Source organism: Sinocyclocheilus grahami, unplaced genomic scaffold (genome assembly GCF_001515645.1).
Source record: "Sinocyclocheilus grahami isolate Dianchi unplaced genomic scaffold, SAMN03320097.WGS_v1.1 scaffold691.1, whole genome shotgun sequence".
NCBI lineage: Eukaryota > Metazoa > Chordata > Actinopteri > Cypriniformes > Cyprinidae > Sinocyclocheilus > Sinocyclocheilus grahami.
Window position 1 is genome coordinate 8,398 of NW_015505870.1, and position 19,947 is coordinate 28,344.

The window sequence follows — 19,947 nt, forward strand, 5'->3', positions numbered from 1 at the left end:
AGAACAGACGCCGAGAGAGGTGACACTTCTCCGGGAAAGTCAGACCTAGCGTTCACAGGACAGCACTGGCGAAATCTTCCAACTGAACCATAGCTAAGGTTTATCCAAAAAAGTCGCTAGGTTTGTCAGTATGAATATTCTATGGAAAAAATCTGCTAAAAGGGTGTGAAAGTTGCTAAATCTAGTGCTAAAGTCGCGCTCGTGAGTGGGTGAGACGCGGGAGCTGATGGCAGGGGGCGGTGGATATTTGTGGCGGTCAGTGTGGATATTGTGGATGAGTTCTTCTGTGTCATCACGTTCTATTAGTTCTACAGCTTCAGTTTCGGAACTTTCATGCTTAGTAACACATACAGCTGTGCCCTCACCACAGTGCAACACCCCTTTCAAACAGTGTCGCGTTCCGAACGTTGTTTAAGTGACATATACCGGTATTGCGGTATTTTCAAAATTCATATCATAACAAAAATAAAAACCAGTATTCGGTATGAACCGGTATACCGCCCAGCACTAGTAAGAACCACACAAGACTGAATCTAATCTATTTTAAGTCTTACTGGAATGTGAGTTCAACTAAAACCACAGCTCAAAATGACCCTGGCAGCCCTGTGGCATGATAAACCGCTATCAGACTCTGCTGTGATAACGCAAGACAGACAGTTTGTTTACCAGATTGGACGCAGAGGCCTCAGCAAAGGAGAGTCCTCTGGGGATGATGAGGATATGATCCTGCTCCTTACTGACACGAACCTACAAGTTTTAAAATACACAAATAAGCAGCTGTTTTTACTCTCCTGATCAAGTTAGCGCAGGGTTTCTTAATCCATTCCAACAGGCATGCAGATATTCAAAATTGTATATTTCCTTATTTAGCACACCTGGTTAAGCTCATGAGCATGAGTGCAGATGCAGTAACTACACCATTATGAAGACAAAAAGCATCTTTCTCCATTAACAGCCATTCAAAAATAGTGTATAATTTAATAATAATATAATTTAATTTGATGATGAATGGAAAAGCAGAAATCTTTCTCCATGTAATAAACTAGGAGTGTCTGATCAGTGGAAATGTAATGTTCATCACCTACAGGAATGGATTGTGAAACCCTGGATTACACAATGTACATCACTCACTTTCATTTCCTTGTGCTAAAATAAAAAAACAAGTATAATATTTAATCTGTGGTAGCAATATTAATGATAGAAAGCTGTGCCTTACTGTAACGTAACAGCTTGTGAAGTGGGCCCAACTGAACAGGTCCACTAATCTGTAGAGGCTGGCCAGTTTGCAGCGGATCTGTTTCTCTCCCTTCACCATAGTACTGGACTCCATGCTGAACATGTCATTTATTGGGGTCACCATGGCCAAACCTGAGAAAACAGAACAAGGAACAATTCAAGAACAGGTTTGAACCATTTCATGAGATGGAATTCAAATAAAGAACAAGATGTTCATTAGGCATCAATGAGTGAGCCCACCTGAGAGCACAGATGTTTCCAGAACTCAACTCTACTAAAACATTACATCTACTAAACATTTCAGAAATCATTCTAGAGCTTCAGCTGACCAAACATTCTAGAACTCAACCTTGAACTCAAGTTGACTCAATATTCCAGCACTTTTTCTAGATCTCTACTGGCTAAAGGCTCCAGAATTCAACTTTGAACTCTAGATGGCTCAACATTCTGGAACTCATTTCAGACATGCAGTTATTACAAGTTTCAGGAACTCATCCTTGAACTCCTGTTGATTAAACATTACAAAACTCTTTCGAGCACTCCACTGACTAAACATTGAGGAAACATTCATCCTTGGATCTCCAGATGGCTAAACATTCCAAAAGTGTTCCAGAACTCTACTTTACTAAACATTCCAGAACTCATTCTAGAGCTTCAGTTGACTAAACATTTTGGAACCCATGTTTGATCTCCAGAACTCATCCTTGAACTCTAGATAGCTAAATGTTCTAGAGCTCTTTCCAGAACTCCACTTGACTAAATGCTACAGAACTCATTTCAGAACTCCAGCTGGATAAATCTAGAGATTGAGAACTGCTGCTTTCAAAATCTCCACTGAACAGACCTCATAAATATGTGCAAATGTGGGTAGCCATTATTCAACAACCATGACACATTTTAAACTTAGTTTACATAAACGGTCTGGGAAAACTGGGGAGGGCATTGCCATTTTGAATGCTTGTCTAAATATAAAAAAGTCTTATTTCTGAATATCATACTTTTTCCATTATATGTCCTAGATAAGGCTCCAGACCTCTGCATAGTCTACAGACACCTATGAGATTTAGGAGATGACTCTGAATGTACAGTAAGCACTGAAAGGGGTTCACTGAAGTTCTACTGATTAGTTCCGCATAGCAGAGCGTAGAGAGAAAACAGACACATGTGCAGAGGGGCTGGATGGGGTGATAAGGGAGGAAGAAGTAAGATGAAAGAATGCAAAGGCTTTCCTGAGTTGACTGGTCGTATTTCCTCCCTCAATGTCTGTTTATGGGAATATCTATTTAGCGACTTGTATAACTCTGAACAGGTAGAGGAGTGGGGCAGTCTAGGACACTGAAGGACTGGAGGAATGTTGCAATCTGTTGCAGTGTAGATGAGCTGCACCATGGTGACACTCACTGAGGGGGGAGGTGGAGAAGCCGGCTACAGAGCTGGCCATGAAGAAGTCTGCGATCTGCCGCAGAGCGAGCAGTCCTGTGGGGTTGTTCCCCTTGTTCATCTGTTCCTGGATCAGTCCCTCTAGCTCATCCCTAAAAGCCTGAAAGAGAAAGAAAACCTGAGATTAGAGATGACTCACACATAGTAATGAGAGACAGACACAGAGCTGTAATCCTCTCACGCCCCTGCATGTTTAAACCTTTTTTTCCCACTTGTATCTTGACAACTAGTGAAGTCTATTAACCCAAAAGTCTACTCCACTTACTCTGAAGAGCTGAAGGAGACTCTCTACAGACAAAAACAAGCAGTGAAGGATGAAAGCATCTTAAATTTTTTGGGTATGTCCAAAATCCATTTTAGCCCACTGGAACTTTGCAGAAAAGTTTATTTTCAATGTTTAGGGAAGGAAATCACCCATAAGTGGTTTTAAAAGTAGTACGAAGCTCTTCTGTATGATGCATTGTCATTCTGCACACCTGTTTGGAGTCTCAGGCACAGGGTGATCAAAGAGCTCAGATTACAGAATGAATCACAGGATAAACAGACTGACGCACTTGTGCTGCGGGGTAATGACAGAGGAGAGTCAAAATGACACAATACCTCAGTTACGATGACTGTTCGTTCTTACTGTACAGTTGCATACAGACATACAGACAGGTGTGAGTAAGTGTCTGGATGTGAACTGGGGCATGTACAACTTCACTCGGCACTGATGATATAAACACGTAAACAGTATGCAAACATATATATGCACATATCAGAACAAGGGAGGTAAGCTAGTCTCAGCAGGCACACTCTATTCCCTGATGTCCTGATGTATTTTCCACAAAATGTCAAGCAGTAGTCAAAATCTGCCAATTTAAATGGACTGATTTGGCTTTATGCAAACTGCAGGTACTGGGATAAATAATGGCTTTTTGAAGTTGTTTGTTGATTGTAATAAGCATCAGTGAATCACTACGTTTGCCAAAGTTTGCCAGGTTATTGACATCAGACCTCTGAGAGATACATTGAGGCACTTAGTAAAAAGTTAACTAGTTATTTACAAACAGAAATGTTCTGCTTTTGAGTGTAAAATAAATAAATAAATGAACAGTCAGATTTCTGCCAATTTCTTCCGTTTACCGTAGATATTTTCCCCCCCATGCTGGCCTATTATTTTGACAAACAAATATTGTAGAAATTCTTCCTATAAACAGCAACACAAAAAAACATTGTTTCACATGTCTAATTGGGTCATTCTTGGCCAGAATTTCATGCAAGTTGACCAAATCTGGCTATGCAAGACTACAGGAAAACAGCAATCCGAATTGTAGATTCCTTCTCAAATCTACAGATTCTCCTTCCATTCTGGGATGTGTTTTTGACTGATCTGTTTGGCTCGATAAAGCACTTTAACTTCCCACCTCAGTGGCATCCTGGTACGCACCACAGGTCTGGAGAGATTGAGCTAAAGAAAGTCTGATTTCCATTGCGAGAATCACCATGCAGCCACAGGGAAGTGGGCATGGCATTTGTGCATCCAAGTGCGGGCCATCTCTGCCAAACTCTCAACGACTTTGTGGCTACGTTCACACTGTCAGCTTTTGGGATTGACAACTGCATTTTCTTTACAGGTGTGAGTCTCGAACCGTTCACACAGCAGCTTACAGTTGTGCTTAGAATACTGTCTGTATGAACGTGCAATGGGAGTCAAGCCCATATTCCTTACTAGTAACCATAGCGACAGTGACCAAAGTAAAATCAAAGATGGCGACGTGCATAAAACTGAAAGTCTTATCACTTTCTGACACAACAAGAGCCCAATCGAGCCGCGAGTTCTTTCATCAAACTTTCATTAACCGACAGCAGCTTTTATATTTGGGTGGAGAGCAGAGCATTTGAATCGCGCGCAGAACACAAAACTGACGGGAGCGGCTCCAGTGGAAAACTGACAAGATCCAAAACGTTCAGATGACACGCAGCTCATTTCTCCATCACTACAAGTTACCGAAAATACGTAACACACAGTAGACGCGCGTTTATGTGGCAGAGCGGCTCTCTCTCTCACTGTATGAAGGGACAGACAACTAGTTGTCCAGTCCTGTTCCATTCACACAGCGCATGTATTTCCGAGAATGCGGTTGTGAATCCTGAAAATGTACAGGTGTGAGTTCGGTTACAGAATGCGGTTGTCACGCCCATAAATAACCAAACTGTGTGTGAACGTAACCGTACTAAGGACTCAAAAACAGGGTCCGATTCACGAAAATCTTCTTAAGAAATAAGTTAAGAAATTTCTTAAGATAAATTCCACGAAGTTCGTAAGAATGTTCTTAAGTGCAATTCTTGAAAAATTGTTGATAAGTCCATCACTACAAGTTACCGAAAATACGTAACACACAGTAGACGCGCGTTTATGTGGCAGAGCGGCTCTCTCTCTCACTGTATGAAGGGACAGACAACTAGTTGTCCAGTCCTGTTCCATTCACACAGCGCATGTATTTCCGAGAATGCGGTTGTGAATCCTGAAAATGTACAGGTGTGAGTTCGGTTACAGAATGCGGTTGTCACGCCCATAAATAACCAAACTGTGTGTGAACGTAACCGTACTAAGGACTCAAAAACAGGGTCCGATTCACGAAAATCTTCTTAAGAAATAAGTTAAGAAATTTCTTAAGATAAATTCCACATTCGTAAGAATGTTCTGAAGTGCAATTCTTGAAAAATTCTTAAGTTCTCAAATATATTCTTAAGAACATCTGAATTTTTTTCTTAAGAAGAAAATGACAATCTTTATCTGAGTGAATACACGCGATTCCTGCAGATTACCCTAATAATCATAATAAGCACGCTCACTATTTTCGTCGCTTGATTTTCGTCGTTGACTGGCGCTCAGCGTCACGTTTTTAATGCGGCTTGTTTTTGAACGGTTACTGCCTGTTTCAAGCTGGAGCAATGAAACAGGCATTGCTGTTCCATTGCTCGGTTTCATTTATTTTTGTGCTGTGTTTTTGCGCTCTCATCAGAGTAAACGCTTCCGGTATGTGTGTCTGTACTGCTACAGCAAATGCGGCCTGTGTAACAAAAACTTGTGCACATTCCTATTAATAGTCCTACTATGCATTATAAGTTGCTAGTGTTGTTGTAATGCTTAAATATAACATTTAATTTGAAATAACCCAATAAATTCATTAAATAATTCTTACTGTTTGGGATTTAAGACAAGTCTGGGACTGTCCTAAATTTAAAAAAAGTTATTTACGAATAATTTTTCGATTTTTAAGAAGATTCTTTTCAAGAATTTAAATTCTTCTTTAACTTTGTTTTAAGAACAATCTTAAAGGTGTCACATGATGCAATTTCAAATTTTCCTTTCTCTTTGGAGTGTTACAAGCTGTTCGTGCATAGATAAGATCCCTAAAGTTGCCAAGACTAAAGTCTAAAACCCAAAGAGTTATTCTTTATAAAAGTTAAGACTTGTCCACGCCCTCCTAAAACGCCTAATTTAAACACCCCCACATGTCTTCGTCACTGTGTGGGAAGATTTGCATAACATTGCCCAAATGTTCACGCAAATAAAGAAGGCGTAACTTTGAATCTCGCTGTAGTACTGTTGTTTCCGCCGCCGCCATGTTGTGGAGATGCTGTGTTTCGTTGTGAAAATGAAACTACTTTGTTTGGCCTTTCAAAAGAGGACGATATCTGCTTCATCATGCTTAGAGCTGATCTGTGCTGGTCACTGAGGAAATACATCAACTTCGCGCTGTGGATCGCCGGATCGGCTTTCACCGTGGACGAAGCGGAGTCCAGCCCAGGATCGACACATGAGGTTGCCGCAAGCCCGCCGGCCACACCGTTCTCAAGCTGCCGGCCGTTCCTCACTCTAGCCCGCCGGCCGCCGCTCACCAAAGCCCACCATGTGTGACAATGTGTGTTTTGTTGTGAAAGCGAAACTACTTTGTTTGGCCTTCCAAAAGAGGACACAACTAGAAATCAGTGGTTAAGTTGTATTTACAACACCGTTCCAGAACAGTTCAGCCCAAATAATCAGATGTGTGCAGCGCATTTTATGGATGACTGTTGCACCTGCAGAGTAGCCTATAATGCGTCTGTGCACAAAGGCTGTTTCTATAAAGTGGGGCAGTTCCAACTTTGCAAGGACAGTCTGGCGCTTCTGACTCACAGCCTGTAAGTACGTTTTATATATTTAAAGAATTTGCCACTGACGATTCAAATGCAAGTTTGAGCAGTGTAGAGTAGCACTTGTTGTTTGTCATTTCTCCGATCACAAATGCAGACATGGTTTTATGTTTACATGGCGCAATACGCAACGTAACGCGTAAAAACACAGTATAAGTCATTATAATCAGTAATTATGTCCCCACTGGATGCAACAAATGCCTCGTTTGTAATAGGTTTTATTGGTGTTGTCTCATCGAGCCGGGACACAGGGAATACAAAATATTCTTAACTTTTTTCTTAAGTTAAAAAATAAGAAGAAAAAAAATGGCAGTTAAGAGGAAATTTCTTCTTAAGAATCTTTTGTGAATCCGGCCCCAGGACTGACAACCATATTCTGCTGCTGTGTGAACGTGGCCAGTGTGTGTCAGTGAAGTTTGCTGGGGCTTGATTACCTAATCTAGGGTGAAACGAACTACATAGGAAGCAAATTAAATTGGCCTTTAAGTTTGTTTGGTTTTGAATGAGAGCCTCATTCATCAAACCTACACTGAGAAAACAAAGGGAAAAGAAAGAAGCCATAAATTCATGAAATTAATGCACATGTAATAGCCCAAAAAGTTACAGTAAGGGGCTGTGAATCTTAAATGTAAAAGTGCAGCATGTTTACAGTTGTTCGGTAACACTTTTCGCCCAAATTTCACTCTTTAAGTATGGGGAATAGTAAAATTGATGCTTGTCTTGAACTAAATGAACAAATTATTGAACTAAATATGTGAATATTTAAATATTTCAGCAAAGTGCTTTAGAGGTGAACTGCATTAGGACTGAGGCATGATGAAAGATTAACCATGGGAATCATCAAACATGCCTCCAGAACAAACCTGCAACCAACATGCTTGCATAGGGATACACCATCACAAAAACATGGGCTAACATGCCCACACTTGTCACTAGATCAAAGCGGTGACAATCTAACCTCATAACAACACAAAACATAGTGACTACATTAATATCAAACCATAAAACCGTATCCATCATGGGGGATGGTGGCCGTTATCTGAGCTTTGTGACATTGTATGTGGGCCAGAGTCTGTATTAATTTGCTGTCCGATAAAACGGAATTTGCTTTAGTAACCCATTCACCTCACACAGGCCAAACTTCAAACGAAGCAGTCCGAGCCAAAACGGTCTAGCCAAAGTACAAAGGTGAGATGGAGAGATCCTGGGCTCTAATTCCCTTTGTGAGTATTAAATTGTGCTTGAATGAGAACTGGATGCCCGGGACGGAGTAGGAAACTAACAAATTCCTCTCAAAAGTAAGTGCCCCGACCAACCCAAACCACAGTGCTCTTGGAAAACAGCTATGACTCTGGGAATGGCGTGCTTTAATGCTGAAGAGGGAAACAGAGGGGAGTGGGGGAACTAAAAATAACCCAAGGGAGGAAATTCAAGACAAACTCAATTGTGCCATTACAGTTTAATATCATTAACATGTTGTTTAAGTAAATATCAGTGGTCTCTCAGAGCAAACCGCTATTTTTCCGCAGGTTACTGAGCGGGCTACGTTGACGCGGAGATGTCTTCATTTGTTTTGGTTGTGACAGCACAGATGAGGTCCAAGCATAGCAAACTCCGCCCTGCCTATAATAGTCTGACCTTAAACACAGTCCACGGACAGACGTGTAATTTAAGCAGCACTCTTCCACATACACGCACGCACACACACACACACGCAGAAAGCCTACAGAGAGAGAGGGAGATAAAAGAGAGGCTTGTTGAATCAGCTCTGATAGTGCAGACGTAAACACACAGGCCTGTGTGCTGATACACCTGCTGCCTACCCTGCTTGGCTCCTCTCCATACAGAGTGAAGGATGAGTGAGAGGAGTATATAGTGTCTCAGAAACAGCTGCTGCTAATAAAGCCCAGCGACGCTGCTGTAATTAACCTTACTGTCACTCCGCCTCTGTTTTAATCACAATCACAGAGATTACAGTGACAGAAATTTCACTTTTACATACTGAAAGTACAGTGCTCAAACCCTACAGAGCTTCTCTAGGGTCCCCCCCCTAAGCATAGCAAACTCCGCCCTGCCTATAATAGTCTGACCTTAAACACAGTCCACGGACAGACGTGTAATTTAAGCAGCACTCTTCCACATACACGCACGCACACACACACACACACGCAGAAAGCCTACAGAGAGAGAGGGAGATAAAAGAGAGGCTTGTTGAATCAGCTCTGATAGTGCAGACGTAAACACACAGGCCTGTGTGCTGATACACCTGCTGCCTACCCTGCTTGGCTCCTCTCCATACAGAGTGAAGGATGAGTGAGAGGAGTATATAGTGTCTCAGAAACAGCTGCTGCTAATAAAGCCCAGCGACGCTGCTGTAATTAACCTTACTGTCACTCCGCCTCTGTTTTAATCACAATCACAGAGATTACAGTGACAGAAATTTCACTTTTACATACTGAAAGTACAGTGCTCAAACCCTACAGAGCTTCTCTAGGGTCCCCCCCCCAAATTAAAGTAGTTCAGATTTCTCAGATTTTCCCATTTTATTTCATTAAAATAAATCATTTTGCACACATTTTTTTTCATTTGATGCTTTTCCTTACAACACAAATGTGCAATAACAGCTGGATATTACAGTTATTATAATTCTACAAGAAACTTCAAAGATCTAAACTCCAAAACAGCATTAAGTTCATAAACACAAGGCAAAAATCAAGGATTGGTTTATGATTTTAAACCCATTCTTACTGATGATACCAACACTATGGCAAATCATTCTTGCATTCATCATTCATTATCAAACAAATGTCAGAGATTTTGCAAGGTCTAATAATGCATTCACTACCATTCAAAAGTTTGGGGTCGGTAATAATTTTTTTTTGTTTTATGTTTTTGAGTTTCCTAGGCAACATTCATTTGATTAAAAATGCTTTAAAACAGTAGTAGCTGTAGTACTGTTAAATAGAATTACAATTTAAAATACATTTTTCTATTTTAAAATGTCATTTATGATGGCAAAGCTGAAATTTCAGCAACTGTTGGTGCTCAAGAAACATTTATAATTATTATCAATGACGAAAACCGTTAAAAACTGCTTAATGTTAATATTCTAAACCATAACACTTTTTCAGGATTCTTCGATGAACAGAAAGATCAAAATAATTTATTTTAAATTATAATCTTTGAGATATTACAAAAGTCTTTGTAACGTCTAACCAGTTGAATGCGTTCTTGCTGAATAAAAGTAGTTGTTTTCGCAAAGTGAGGGATGAGATGGATTTATTTGCTGCGGTAATCGACAGCATGTGATAGATGCCATCCATACAGCTTAACTTGTATTGAACTGAACGTTCCTTTAAACACAGTATGTTTTTGCTGAAATGTCTGCAGAAGTGTAATCTGTGCAATACGTTCACTGTAATCTCCCCAGCGTGTGTTAACTGTAATCTTGTGTGTGTGTGTGGTTGCTATAATCTCTCTCTACTGTAGGTCAGAGGTGCTTCACTGGCTGTATTGTGTTTATATACAAGATGTGGAAGTCAATGTTGTGCATGTAATAGGGTGTGGTCTTCCAGCTGTGGCTTTGTGCATACGATTGAGCTGCAACTCAAAGCATCACACCAAACACACAATTAACTGACTGACAAACCTACTCATCTGACAAGAATAAACAATAAATCTTTCATTGTGAACGGAGAAGAAGTGTAAGGTGCAACCAGCTGGGTTCAAAACCAACTTTAGAAGTTCATGCCAAGCTTTAAATGTAAACTTCATGGCAATGTGGCGTTTACTCAAAACCACATGGCTCAAGACGACCTATAAAATCTATAAGTAAACACTTTTACGTTGAAAGCACATTCTTGCTGATTAAATCAGTGGAAAAGTGGAAAAACATCCCTGTACAGTACAATAACTTTACAAAATCTTTTAAAAACACGCTCAAAAATAAAGGTTCTAAAAGGCGTTTTTTGCAGCGATGGGAAAGGGATTTTTGGTTCCCTAAAGAATCTTTCAGTGATCATTTCTTAAAAAATGTGTTCTTAGTGTTTCATAAACTAAACATTTAGTCTAAGAACATTTCATAAACTAAATAACCTTTTTACACTATAAAGAACTTTTTGTGCATTGAAAAGGTTCCATGGATGTTTAAGGTTCTTCATGGAACCATAGATTCCAATAAAGAACCTTTATTTTTTAAGAGTGAATAAAGTCTCTTTTACTGGCATTGATGGTTCTGTGAAGGACATTTAACATCCATGGAACTAGGGCTACACAATATATAGTTTCAGCATCAACATCGCGATGTGCGCATCCACGTTAGTCACATCGCAGGATGTGCGATGTTTAGTATAGGCTACTGATCATTATATTTATACTGATTGTTTTCTTTGCTCACTCACAGACACGGTGTCTACACCGGACGCGACAGCTGTACAGAGATACCCATTTCTAAATACATTTAGTAGCAGAGCTACAGCAAGCGATTTTCTGTGCTGGAAATCCGTTTATCCTTTGTTGAAACTACCGCGTCATTGCGGAGAGTGTGGGTCACGGTTCCCTTAGCAACAGCAGACTCCACGAAAGCACAAACTTCCGAGCGCTTTGAAAAGAAGGAGAAAGCAGTGCTGCTGAAGTTTTCCACCCGCAACATGTGAACGGCCCCAAAGTCGGTCTACACCGGATGCGACAGAGACCGTTGTATATCATTTGAACTTTGTGTCAGTACGTCATAAACGAGGCATCAGTTTACTGTCTGGGATTTGTCGTGTCGCGCAGTGTAGTCAGTCACACAGCATCACTGATTAAAATGGGTTCATAGTATTTTGTCGCACCCGGTGTAGACCCGGTGAGAGCCAAGCAGATGCACGTGAACACTAATTTCTGTTCACTTCTGCGTCTATTTGTGTCTGAAATACTGTGCTCTGCAAGCATCCTTGTAAACACAGTTGCTTATGGCTTAGGTCAAGGGTAGGCAAGTTCGGTCCTAGAGAGCCGCAGTCCTGCAGAGTTCAGCTCCAACTCTGAAAACAAAACTCACCTGCCTATAGCCTTAGTAATCCTGAAGTCATTGATTAGCTTGTTCAGGTGTGTTTGATTAGGGTTGGAGCTGAACTCTGCAGGACTGCGGCTCTCTAGGACCGAACTTGCCTACCCCTGGCTTAGGTGAAGGTAAACAATTGTATGTAACTAACAAATTGGATGTGTAACAGTATATTGGTTCACAGCAGTTTAATGTTCCTGTTGCTTTCTCTGTCATGAACGTTAATTAAACAACAAAACACAAAGAAAAATCACTTTTGTAGCTTTAACACATATTTATTAGATTTAATTTATAGTGAAAATTATGCAGTGTTATTTTACACTTGTTATTTATTGTTCTGTTATTTATCTATGCTTGTAATTTGTTTATTTCCTATGCTGATTTACTCGCCTACAAAATCACCAATTTTTTTTTTTTCCCCAAATAGAGCTATTGAAGTCATCTGATTTTTTTTTCATATCGTAGGAAAAAAAATATCGTAATGTGAGTTTTTTCCAATATCGTGCAGCCCTACATGGAACCTTTTCAATGCACAAAAGGTTCTTTATAGTGGAAGGTTTTTTTTTTTTTCATTTGTTTGTTTTCGTTTTTAAATATATTTTAAAAAATGTTTTCACACTAAGAAAAACAGTTCCAAGAACTATTTTCTGAAGGTTCTTTGGAAAACCAAAAACAGTTATTTTATGGTATCACAGCTAAAACCCCTTTTGGAACCTTTTTTCCACATGTGGTGTTCCCAGACAAAAATGGCTGGCCTACAAAAAATTTTCTATATTATTTCCAAATATTGGATTCAGCCTTTTTATCAACTTGTTTCTTTCAAAACATTTTATATTTCTTTTTGGAACTAACTGATCATAGGCCTCATTTTTAATGCTCATTTTTATCCACAATTAATGCTTTTTACTCAAAAATTTAGGTGCATAATCTCAAATCAATGAGGCCAATTATCAATCAGTTCCAAAAAGAAATACAAAACCTGTGGTAATTGAAAAAAATCAAGTTGATAAAAAGACAATCCAAGATTTGTGGAGAAACCGCATAATAAAAGATTTACAAGCAATTTTTAAAAGCCCAGTCATTTCAGAGTGTGTTTGTGTTTTCTTACTGGACTCTGTAGTATCTGTGTGACCCTTTTCTTCTGCTCCATCATGTTGAAGTCTTGTCGCAGGTCGGGTGACATGTTGCGTGCACGCAGGTATTCAGGGTCGTTTTCGTTGATGCGGTCGAAGTAGCCCTCCCTTTTCCCCACGCTTGGGGGCGGAGGGGTCGTCACCACCCCCTGTCTCGACTCGCCACTCATCTCTACTGTATTTTCCTGCGGTCTTCACCTGGAGAGAAAGAGAGAGATTTTGCTTGAGCATGTGCATATTCTGTGCGGAAATGTCATTATCTATGAAAAATCTCTAAATACTTATTTTTGCACATCCCTAGTAAACACCAAACAATACATACTGCACTGACTGAATCAAAAAACCTGAGAGAGGAAGTCTGTGCACTTCATTTGACAGGCAAAACAGTCTCGATCAGTAATGCCCCAAGGACAAACTCATCATCCCACACAAATGCGCACCTAATTCCACCCATCAATACAATCAAAAATCCGGCAACTGCACATTAGCTGAACTCTCTTGCTCAGAGTAGCGCTATTCACAATGGACTTCGTTCTTTGTTCACCTTCAAAAAAAAAAAAGAAAAGAGTGGCTGTCCTGTCAACAGTGAAGGGTGGCATCAGGTCAACCAACAGGAGGGCAGCACTATCCTATAACACTATCAGGTTTAGTTAAGCCTGATTTTTGTTCTCTCTCTCTCACACACACACACACACACACACACTATTGTCGCAGGCATGTGGATTTTTCCGCTTCACAATGGTGATTATCTCTTCAACACAAACAATAATGCAGAATATTAATAACTATGACTGGAACTATCATATACATAACATTATAATGAGAACACTTATAATAAAATGCTGTGAATTTTTAGAGTTTAGTTGCCATGTTTCGCTGTGGGATTGCAGGCATTGTGCTTAATTCTACACATTCCCGCAGGTTTTGCGATTATAAAGCGGGAAATTCCCACAAACATTTATGCAATAGCATTTAGGTTGAGTCCAAACATATTATCAGAGCAGATGAGTCGTTTTAAAACTTTCTGTGAGATGGAATTTCACAAAGAGTGATTGGGATTGAGCAGTACTGCGTCTTCTCCTACTCTCTCAAAATGCACAAATAGCCTCACATCCCTAATATCACGCTGAGTTTGCTCTGCAAGCGAGCTGCACGCAAGACTAGCACGGGTTTCGGACAGTTGATGGAACAGTCACTTGCACGGCATTTTAAGTCATGCCAATTTAAACATTCAAGCTATTTTAACCTACCTTAAGTACTCGCACACTCTCTAAGAGAGCTTGCGCTCTCTGCTAAAGCGTGCACAGCCGCCTCTCAAAAAACTTGCGACTCTCGAATGTGTCAGATTGAGTTAGTACATATTTGATTAAAATAATTTCCTAATTCAAGGCTCGAAATTGCGACCACTTTGGTCGCATATGCTCCCGAAATTTAATCTGTGCGACCTCAAAATATATTTGGGAGCATTTGTGCGAGTGCATATAATTGTTGTCGTGCGACCGGTTTTAGTTTCTCTAAAAACGTTCAGAGTATGTGCCTTCTGAGGCACCTGTCTGCCGTTCTATGAAACGTTAGGCTACATAACCAATTAAACTTCATCTTTACGTTCTTAACTTTAATGCAGATTTTAGATTGGTTAATATTAGCTGTCAATCACCCAGTCACTGCTTTCCGCTGTCAGGTGACAGGGAGCTAACTAACGCGGGGAATGTAAAGGGCTGAAGAAGAGAGAAAATAAAAAAAGAAACACTGACAGATTTATTTTGTGAACCACCTAAAGTTACAAATAATGGTGCTGGTGATAGCGATCATGTGGTGAATGTTGATCCACCAGCCGAATAGAAGGTGTACAGTTTTCGGAGAGAGTGGTTGAAAGACTTCTGGTGGCTCCGCTATGAAAATGGTTCTATGCACTGCGTTCACTGTAAAGCCTGTGGGACGGAGTTTGCAGGTGACAGCGTTCACCATCGAATCTACACATTTCGTAATTGTGGTTTTACGATGACATTATCAAGTATATTGCAAAATCAAATCTGAACACAACACACCTACAGAGAGTGCACGCATACATGACGTGAAGTCTATTAGGTTAGATTAGTGCATTTAGAGTGCGTTCTTCAACGGCATGATTCAGTCTATTATAATGCATCACAAAATTCAAGATATAGGGCCTTTACATCATTTCATATCGTTCAGGGGTAGGCAACGTCGGTCCTGGAGTGCCGATGTCCTGCAGAGTTTAGCTCCAACCCTGAAAAAAAACCTCACTTGTCTGTAGCCTTAGTAATCCTGAAGACCTTGATTAGCTTGTTCAGGTGTGTTTGATTAGGGTTAGAGCTAAACTCTGCAGTACAGCGGCACTCCGACGTTGCCTATCCCTGATATAGTATCAATATCACAAGAAGAGTGCCGTTTCCTCCAAAAATCAGCCTGATTCCAAATGTGATATTGATTTTATACAACTGTTCAATAAAAAAAATTGTTAATATTAAGAGATTTACGTTTTAGACACCATATTTCCTCTTTTTGCTCTATTTCGCCAACAAAAATAATTCCAAGCACAGTCACAGCGCTGTTTTGCGTCTCTGAGGTAAAAATGACCATAAAAGGTAAAAATCTATTTAAACTTATTGGAAAAGATTCATTTCTGTCACTGCTGTGAACTGACCACCACACAGAATATGAATATTGAAAATTTTAGGAGTCAGCTGTCCACTGTAGTCCTTAAGATATCAGCACAGTAACACTCAGTCAAATTATTGTTACCGATAAAATCCCAGAAAATAATTTTTTGTCAATATCGCACACCCCTAGCTCCCAGCCGTTCGGTGCAACTGGCAGCGCTGAATGTCAAATTTAACACTGCATACACCATCCTAACCCTCGCCAAAGAAGAACTTAACTTTAGGTTATCTACAAAAGAAATCTGTCAGTGTTCTTTTCACTTTCTCTCTTCTTCAGCCCTTTTTTTTCTCGCAGTAGTTAGCGGAAAGCGGTGACTGAGAGATTGACAGCTAATATTAACCAATACAAAATCTGCATTAAAGTTAAGAATGTAAGGATAAAATCTGTTAATATATCATTTGTAGTTGTGGTGCTCCTAAATTTTTGCTGGTGCTCCTAACTTTTTGAAGTTGGGAGCACCAGTGCTACCAAGTAAAAAAGTTAATTTCGAGCCCTGTAATTGTCCAGCTATTCCATTTTTTTAATCCATGGCACATGCATTTTATATGTAGCCTAAGTAATGTTGTCCAATGACTTGTTTGCATTATTTTTTTTTATTTCTTTAAAGCAATAGATTTTTTGGCAACACTTTACAAAGCAACAATTTTTAAAGTATCATTTGATAATGCATTAATTAACATGAACTAACAGAGAGCAATTATTGTTACTATTATTAAGTTAAAAGTGAATCTATTGTTCTCTATTTGATCAAAGTAATAGCACACCTCTTCTGAACAGACAGCATGATTTGAAGAACCATTCATTCATGAGGTGAAGTTGCCGTCAGGGGTTTCTTTAAATCCCTCATCCTAGATATGCGTAATCTTAACAGTGATGCTTAGCAAACTCCAGACATTCAGCTGGGACTGTTTTCAAATCACTTCTACTGTTGTGCCAGACAGTGTCAGGCATTTCCCGGGCCTCAGTAAAAGCTTTCACCTGTACCTCTCTAGGCTTTCACACTCGCTCTCTTCTGCGATTCACTCTGGAGGGGTGGTGGGGGGGGGGATTCTTTTCTCTGCTGTACGTTGCTAAGCTGCACAGTCAGGTCAAATGGCACTTGGAAAGATGGTTCAGATTAGAGACACACAACTCTGCCAGAAAACACACACACACATACATACTGAGGGTGGGCTCAATAAAAGAGCCCAAGCCAACAAGAAATACAACACCACACATTTTTAGGCATGTGAACACACGTGCAAGAATTAAGACAGAAAGCAAAAAGACTATTAATCTGAATAAGATTTGCATTCTTGGTGAAAAAGCCAAATAAGCACAAACATAAACAAACACAAATGCTAAAACAGATCAAATAAATCGAAAAAGGGGGACCTTAAGGGGATGCCGCTTGCATTTATTATAGTCAAGACAACAAACAGCACACCACACAAAGTTCAACTTATGATGCAATATTCAAACTTCGCGAGCACGTCTAGTGAAAACGGTCATGTGCTGATGAATGACGACAACTCTGACACACCCACCCAGAAACAGAAACACAACACACAGGCTGCCAAGCCTGAAAGACTCTAACAACTCTAAACAACGACAACAACAACAAAAGGCGGGTGGACATTACCACCGCAGTATTTGTCCTTTTAAGATCAAAAAATACAGTTCAAAAAATACAGTTTAGTCAGCCTTATTTAGTTTCAAAGCCATTATGGCCACCTTTCTTGTACAAAACATAAAATTAAATGTTTATGATGCTATTTCCCATAAAATGAAAGTGAAAGAGGAAAAACACATTTAAAGTAGTCCATATAAATTGAGTGTAGTTGTAGTCCATATAACTTCTAAAAATACACTACCATTCAAATGTTTGTGGTCAGGAAACTAAATAAAAACGAAAGAAATAACACTAATATCTTTTTTCAGCAAGGATGTGTTAAGTTGATCAAAAGTGACAGAAAAGACATTTACAATGTATTTCTATTTCAATTAAATGCTGTAAATACAAGAATACTGAAAAATATGTATGATGGTTTCCATAAAAATATTAAGCAGCACAACCGTTTTCAACATTAATAATAAGAAATGTTTCTTGAGCAGCAAATCAGCACATTATACTGATTTCTGAAGGATCGCGTGACACTGAAGACTGGAGTAATGATGCTGAAAATTCAGCTTTACATCACAGGAATAAATTGCATTTTAAAATACATTCAAATGGAAAACGGTTTTCTTAATTTGCAATAATATTATATTTTTACTGCATTTTATTGAGCAAATAAAAGCAACCGTGGTGAGCATGTGGGACTTCTTTCAAAAAAAATCTGAACGACCACAAACTTTTGAGCAGTAATGCAGTTGTATAGACCACATTTATGCTACTTTTAAAACATTTTACGTTTAAGATAACCATTTAAAACATCCCACCATCTGTTGAAAATAACCTGCATAATGGAATTATAATCTGCCAAATATGAATATGACCAAGGCAGATGTCCCATACATGAAATGATTTAACACTGACTGTCAATCTCAGCTAACTGACTGCATGATTATGTAAAGCGGTGTGTTGATCTGGGACGTGTTGTTGACTGTTTCTAACTGTCAGGGTGGGTGTATGTAAACGGGGAGGATCCTCAATCCTCACTACAACAGCTGTTCGGTCTCTGAATACAGGCAATAATGAACTGCTGTGCAGGATTTCTCTTGCATAACGTTAGACAGGGAGAGAAAGCAGTGCTGCAATAACAGAAAGGACACCAGTAATACAATAGCCACACAAGACAATAAAATGCACTACAGGGACACCAGCAGCAGGAGTCACAAGATTCACAGCGTGTCCTACAGTCAATGGCTCACTGTGTAACGTTAGCTGCTTTCTCTCTCACACTTTAGATGCAATGTAACAGGATTCCCAGAGAGCAAATCATCTTCAAATGACCAATTACAATCACTACTCACCAATCACAGCGTCTGCACGGACCTATGCACTTTTAACACACTGACTGACGGATTCAAAAACAAACGTGTTTAACGGATGCCACGGCAGTTATTCATCCTACAGTCCCTTTGAGTGCGCTGTACAGTGCGCCCCCACAGCCCTTCATCAGCGTTAGTATGCACTACTATTTCTCTTCTTATCTTTAGCAGCTCTATAAATAGGGAGCGAGAGATTTTCGGACTCAGATTTCAGTCGCGGCGCTCAGAATAGCGGACTATCAGCAGGAAATAACAACAAGGTAAGCGAAACAAAAGCATCAGTACGTTATAAACCGATGAGATGCGTTTAAGATTTAAAAAAAAAAGTGACGGTTGAGGAATAACTCCGTCTTTTGGAGCTTTTAGCGCTGTTGTGATTGCACGCAACGAACTCTGTGGTTCACTTAACAATTAAAGTTGCCTTTAAACGACCGTTCGTCACTAAAATGTAACCCAAAAAAATGAATTTGACGCTGTTAAACTCACCTGTTTGCTCCTCACAGAGTGAAAGTCCAGTAAACGCTGGAGCGCATCTCTCTCATTCCCGCCTCAAGAGTCCCAGATTACCTCAAAGGATTAAACACGACAAAAACAGCCCCCAAACTCCACAAACAGTCCGCAGTTCCACTCATAAAGCGCAAAAAGCGACTCTCACCCAGCGACACTCCTCTTTCCTCGTAAGAGGGGGATTTTCGGGTGTGCAGTGTGTGTGTTTGGAAGAGGGAGTGTGTATGCGAGGATCTGCTTCAGCAGTGAGAGAAACTGAAGCGGTCATGTGACCCGCTAATCCGCCTCTTCTCTGAGCGCACAAATCCGATCGACCAATCAGAAGGCAGGATACACACTACGCCCCGCCCACTCGTCTCCAAGCTAGAAGAATTAAAGGTCAGTGTTTACGATACTCTCCGTGCGTGGTGTGTGAGAGACTGTATGCCACAAATCCACACTATACCTGAATCACACGAGCGGTCAGCACATAGAAGAAGACAGTTGTGATTCAACACAACCGTGTAAAAAAATCTGCCAGATTTATTGTCAACTCAAAATATGAGCAATGCACAGCAAAGTGTTCCACTGCATTCAATCAATGCTTTGGGTTCAATACAAATTCAGCTCTATCGACAGCATCTGTGACATCCTGTGGATTACCAGACACCAATTTCGACTTGATCGTTTGTAAAAGCAAGCAAAATTTGCATTTACTGTAATACACACATAATGGAGGTCTATGGGCAAGACATTCTGAATTAATTACAA

At 40.0% G+C, this 19,947-nt stretch overlaps 1 protein-coding gene across 1 annotated transcript; it reads right to left on the reverse strand.

The window, feature by feature from the left end:
* Nucleotides 1–624: 624 nt before the first annotated feature.
* LOC107559539 (gamma-adducin-like) lies at nucleotides 625–19,511 on the reverse strand. Its single transcript, XM_016243400.1, has 5 exons — nucleotides 19,177–19,511; nucleotides 13,008–13,230; nucleotides 2,638–2,776; nucleotides 1,217–1,368; nucleotides 625–747 (listed from the first exon to the last, which is right to left on the reverse strand). Exons 2-5 carry the CDS (start codon nucleotides 13,200–13,202, stop codon nucleotides 625–627), a joined length of 609 nt encoding a protein of 202 aa, XP_016098886.1. The 5' UTR covers nucleotides 13,203–13,230; nucleotides 19,177–19,511.
* Nucleotides 19,512–19,947: the final 436 nt, after the last annotated feature.